This window comes from Benincasa hispida, chromosome 5, assembly GCF_027475165.1.
Source record: "Benincasa hispida cultivar pf3 chromosome 5, pf3_genome.v1.1, whole genome shotgun sequence".
In the NCBI taxonomy this organism is placed as follows: Eukaryota; Viridiplantae; Streptophyta; class Magnoliopsida; order Cucurbitales; family Cucurbitaceae; genus Benincasa; species Benincasa hispida.
Window position 1 is genome coordinate 1,496,180 of NC_143482.1, and position 6,168 is coordinate 1,502,347.

The 6,168-nt window shown below is 32.2% G+C and overlaps 1 protein-coding gene across 1 annotated transcript; it reads left to right on the forward strand.

Moving 5' to 3' along the window:
* The first annotated feature begins 1,244 nt into the window (after nt 1-1,244).
* LOC120078773 (uncharacterized) lies at nt 1,245-4,459 on the forward strand. The gene is made up of 2 exons (XM_039033080.2): nt 1,245-1,802; nt 3,964-4,459. The coding sequence occupies exons 1-2, from the start codon at nt 1,318-1,320 to the stop codon at nt 4,349-4,351; spliced, it is 873 nt and encodes a 290-aa protein (XP_038889008.2). The 5' UTR covers nt 1,245-1,317; the 3' UTR covers nt 4,352-4,459.
* The last annotated feature ends 1,709 nt before the right edge of the window (nt 4,460-6,168 follow it).

The window sequence follows — 6,168 nt, forward strand, 5'->3', positions numbered from 1 at the left end:
TCATGCATTCTATCCATAGTGCTAACATCTACAGTTTCAGACATACTAGAAGCTATATTATTTCTTGTTTCATGCCTTCCTAGGATTCTGGATTAGAGACAGTGGTTACCTTCTTGGTATTAGTAGGCGCTTCTATGTGAGGATATAGTCAACTTCCAACTGCTCGAAGAAGATCAATATTTTTTAGACCATCGACGACAATTTCCTCCGTCCAGTGGTTCGAGCTTGGACAAATTGGGGAGAACCTTACCATTCTTGATCGATATCTGGATAATTTCTTTCAGATTGTTGAATAGATGTTGCGCCGTGGAGAAACCACTGCCCTGAAAGCAATTACGACGCGACTTTGGTGGTAAACACTATGTCGGTTACTCTCCAAGGTTAACACAACCTCCAAATTCAGGTGTCGAATGGACTAGAATCAGAAGAGAAGGATGCTCAAAACAGAAGAAAAGTTAGAGGAAAACAAAAGAGGTAGTAAGAGAATTTTCAGTTATGTGTGTCCTCTCTCTCATGATCTCTATTAAATAGCAGAGGGGAAGAGGAATGAACCGAGCAGCAAATGAACGTTGATACAACGTTCATAAACAAGCAAAAATGAATGTCATTCATAAACGGTCAAGGGAAAAAATGAACCGTCTTTCATAAATGGTCAAAAATCAATTGTCATGAAAATATTAATAAAATAATTTATTAATAACAATAGCGCATGCATGTGGTGAAAGAGTTATACTTCCACCACCAACACACTTTGGACTCTTATCTAGAATGCTTTGGTATTTATACCCTCTAGACAATTCTAAATTTATTCATACAGGACAAAGCTCCTCCACTCCCTTTTAATTTTTTTTATGGACCTAAGCTCAAAGTCATTTTCAACAGATTTTTCTATAAAATTCTAAAAAAATTATACTCCAATGACATATTCTCAAAGTGTTTATGAATTATCAAAGATAATAATGTTGCAATTTTTGAAGGATAAGTATTTTTTTAGACCATGCATTTTTTTTTTATATAATTTAGCTAAAACAAAACCCGAACAATTCACAAACGAAACTCGTAATGGAATATCCTCTCTTTATTACTAAATTTACATAAAAAGAGGGGGACTTGAAACAGCTCACTTTCAAAATTAAAGGCGAAAAAATGGAATATTCCATTTTCAAATTCCTTTCTTCGCATCATAAAGAAAAAAAATTCGGTCCAAATTCCTCTGTTCTTTGACATATTCCTTAATTTATTGGTTCAATCAAAACCTTTTATGTATATATAATATATACCAAATCGCCTTCTAAAATCACCAAAATAATAATAGTAATGGCGGCTCTTCACCGGCTCATCGGAAGTGATGACTGGCACCCGCAGCCGCTGTCTACCTCGGGCAGTGGAAGCGAACACTCGGCCGAAGAATGTCTTTCCAAGATGGTGGTTGATTTTCTCGAAGAGTACGGCGGTTGCCGGAGTAGTTCGCCGGCGGAAGCTTTTTCCGACGGGGCGGCAATGGAAGTTCCCGCCGCGGCGGCGGCTGATTTTACGGAGGCGGTGGGGGAAATTCGGAGAATGGTGAGTGTGAACGGCGGGAATGTGGGGGGTTATAGAGAAGTGCTAGTGGGTAATGTTCAGGATGCGGCGGAAATGGCGGCGGCTTCTTCGTCGGACGGCGTCGTTTCACGGCGGATGTTGATGATGATTCTTCGTGAGCTTCATTATAATGCGGCGATCTGTAAGACGAAATGGGGAAGCTCTCGTGGTGTCGCCGCCGGTGACTATGAGTTCGTCGACGTCGTCGATGGAAATATCCGGTATTTATAAATTCAAATGTTATTTATTTATTTATTGTTATTATTATTATTATATTTTGCATGTTTGGAAGTGATTAACCATTAAAATCACTAATAATTCTAGTAATTTTAAATGAAGTATTTTTATTAATTTTATTTTAAAGTTGTTTACATAAAACTATTATGTTTTATTTACATTAATCTTTGTTTTTTCCCCATAAAAAAGGAGGCATGTGCCAGACATATGGTTTCCTTTGACTTGAAAGAGGATTGCATTATATAGTTTTGTAATATATAATTAAAAAATACTTATTTGCATCCCACTAAATTGTTTTATTATAATTAGACATGTGATAAATTATTCTTATTTCTTTTTGAAATATTTGAATGATTTTTTTATGTAAATGATGAGAGTGAGATGCATAAAGATGAGTGTTACTCTATATAATCATGGCATAGGTTGGGATTGACTGGCCAATAGAGTTGAAAATGATTTATTTTCCACCACTGAGAATAGTTTTTCTATGTACAATTTAAGAATCACGTATAAGACTATTTATGAGTTTGAAAATATAATTTTAGGGAAAATATAAGTTTTGGGTCTAGTTTTCATTTGTTTCTTAGGTTTCAAAATGTTGCACATTGGTCCAACTTTCAAATTTGGTTTCAATTTAGTACCAACATTTCAAAATGTCACAATTTTACCATTGGAATTTGAGTTTTGTTTAAATTTGGTCCATGTGATTCAAAATTTACACTTATAACCTCAATTTTTCACTCAATACTCACTTTTAGTCTTTGACTTGTTAATGTCTTAGTTTATTTAAAATAATTATGAAGTTAAATTTTAAATTTAATTTTTATAGTGATATAAGGAGTGAAATTTTATTCATTATAATTCTTTTAATTCTTTTAAATTAGTTAATTATAGACATTGATGATATGTTATGGAGTGATTAAAAATGGTTTAAACCATTTTTATCATTTTCGAAATCACTCAAAAAATGCTTAAGAGTGTAAAGTTAAACATTTAAATTAATTTGAGTGATTAAAGTTGTGATTCAAAGTGATTTTAAACATGGTAAATATGATTCTAATCATTTTAAAATCATTGTCAAACACGCATTGACACTAAAGACAAAAAATGATTATTTATTAAAAAATCAAAGTAAAAATTGTAAATCTTAAAACTTGGAGCCCAAATTGAAACAAAACTCAAATCTCAAGGTTAAAATTGCAACATTTTGAAACAGACTAAGAGTGTAACATTTTGAAACATATGAACCAAAAAGGAATTTTCTCTATAATTTTTGTAGTGCAACAATTTTGAAATGATGATTGAACCTTCAATCTCAAAGAAAAGAGTACATGTCAATTAACACTAAGTTATACTCATTTAATTAAATAATATTATTATAATACCATATAAATCTTAAACTAAAAATATTAATGACATAAATTCATTATAAATTTAAGAAATAGAAACTAAACTAAAAATTTGAGAATACACTTTTCTTGGAATCAGTGGTTTGATCTACATTATCATAATTATTGTAACTAGAAAAACTTAAATATTGACCTGACCGTAGAAATTTAAGAGCCAACATACATTTTGCTTAATAAATAATTAAGCATCAATATCTTGTTTAATGTTCAATTTTGCACCATTTGAGAACAATGATTGTGGAACTAGCTACTTTATTTATTTATATATATAAAAGAATAAGGAAAATTATTTCAAACGATAAAATTATTGAAATATTTACAAGATATAACAAAATTTTAGAACTATCAATATAGATACTGATAGACTTCTATTAGTATCTATCAATATCACTGAGAAGTCTATCAGTTTCTATCATTGATAGTTCTAAAATTTTGCAATATTTTGTAAATATTTTAATTTATTTTTCTATATTTAAAACAACCCAAAGAATAATTATGGATCTAATTAACTAAGAAAAATGATTCAATAAGAAAAATACCAAACACATAAAATATTCATAATTCTAAAAGTTTCTATATAGATAGATAAAAGATAGTTTCTTGAATAAGACATATCAATTATTTCATCTTAAAGGTTAATGATTTCATTATGATCCCGCAATTGTTGAATTGAACTTATAGTTTAACCTAACGTTTTCAAATTGTTGAATCTGAACGAACTCATTTATCTTACAAGGTACTTGATTGACACAAACTTTCCGACACAATTCGAGATCGCGAGGCCGACAATCCAATACAAAGAGTTATTAAGATCCTTGCCTTTAATTTTCATCGGAACGATGGAGGAGGTGAAGAAGATGGTAAGGATCATGTGCAACGCTGCAAAGATATCACTAAATCATATGAATCTTTCAGTGCCTCCATGGAGAAAAACTATTTACATGAAGAATAAATGGTTGGGACCATATCATCGAACTATAAATCCAGTTTATGATAAGTCTCCAATGCCAGAAAATTCGACTGGTCGACTAGTGAAATGCAGGTGGATTGGCTTCGACACCGCCGTTGTGGAGGCAAATGTCGATGCATCTATTTGTGTGAGATCGATTAAGGCGGGTTGTTGATGATGATAGACAAATAAAATGAGTGACTAAAGTGAGAGTTTTTATTTCTTTTTTCTCTCTTGTAAACATGAAAAACTATGGAGTAAATAAAGTATGTTAATTTTTTTTTTTGTTGGGAATTCAAGAATTGACAAGTAAGAGATTTGAACCTCAAAGCTTCGAAGATACATGACTTTAAGCTAGTAGAGCTATGTTAATGTTGGCTTGTAGAATCGGTTTTTTTTATTAGAAATAGATAGTACACATATTATATATATGTGTCCAAAATTCTAATTCAGACTTTTGTTTTTGTGTATAGTAATTTCATTAGAATTTATAATATTTGAGTTCAGTATTGGTTTAATTAATTCTATATGTTGAAGAAGGTGAACCAAAACTTCAGCTTCATTCTACTTCAGCACTCTCTATCTCTAACCCCTATTTAAACAATAAAACATAAAGGAATTAACAAGTTATAATTGTTTCTGTTTAGAGCTTCAATTATGTGTATAAAAATAATCCAGTTGTAAAGAATGAATGTACAAATTTTCATTTTCACAAAATTAAACAAAGCTTAGAAAACAATAGTGAGAGGGAGCTGGAGTGAGAACTTATCTGAAACTTTTTGTAATCTTGAAGTTATTGAAAAAATCTGGAAGACTCTTTTCAAAGTGGATGTAGGCCTAAAAGACACTGAACCACTATACTTCTGGGTGTATTTCTTTTTTTTCCTTCACTTTGCTCCAGTCATGCATGCTTAAATCTTCTTATTTTCGAATCAAAGATCTCCAGACCTGAAAAACGAAAAAGAAAAGGTCAGTAGAGAGAAACCCTAACCCTTCATCCCTCTATTGAAATGAGAATGAAAAATGAAAAGCTAAAAATTAAAACTCTCACCACTTGTTTTTTTTTTTTACTCTGAATAACATGGCACATCAAGGTCCATTCTGTTGGGGTTGGTGCCCTAAATCTCGTAGGGTCCTATAGTTTGTAAACATTGTATAAACAAACTCTTATGTGATTAATAATATATGATATTTTATTCACTTTGTCTATAAAATATGTGATATTTTAGTTGCATTAACCACAAACCAAAAAACTAACATTCAAGGTTATCTTTGTAACTTAAACATGTATGTGGAGACATGTAGGTGGATCATGTTTAAGTGATAACCTAAATGGTCTGTAGTAGATGGATAAAGCTGGGTACCTTATCCTGGTGACACTACAAGTATGGCTCACTTTGTAGGTGTTACAATTGTTGTAAAGTGCTATAAATGGTCTGATCCTGATCACTCATGTATTAGACATGCGAGCGAAGATATTCTATACAAAGGAGTTTGTATAAGACCGGACCACGAAATATTTAATCTCATTATATAACGTCGTTCATAATAGAGACTTACATTTCACCAAGATGACCATAGGTAACATGACCTGAATCCTGATTGAGTTGTGAACTCCTGCCTATAAGGGTGGTCCTTTGATTTGTATGGGTGAGAGTGACTAGATTGCCAACTCAACAAGCCTACCATTTTGAGGATTCATCTGATTGGGGAGCTGGGAACACAGCTACACAACATGGAATTCACTCCTTCCCCGAAGCAAGGGTAAGTAGATAAATTTCTCCCTTAAGGGTTGATTCCGGGTTTTGAAATATGTGGCGTCATACCCTCTCCTGGCCTGAGAGAAGTTTAGTCATAGTGGGACTATGATCTATTATTCATTAGAGGAATCAGTGGTACTTAAGGAGTTAGATGTAACTATAGGGCCAAAATGGTAATTTGACCCAGCTGTACTTACGAGTAATTTGTGAAGGGTTATTGTACTGTTGATTG

Coding starts and splice junctions, on each gene's coding strand:
- LOC120078773 (XM_039033080.2), top strand. CDS start 1,318: ATGGCGGCTCTTCACCGGCTCATCGGAAGTGATGACTGGCACCCGCAG. Junction 1,803..3,963: donor GTCGTCGATGGAAATATCCG/GTATTTATAAAT, acceptor TTATCTTACAAG/GTACTTGATTGACACAAACT.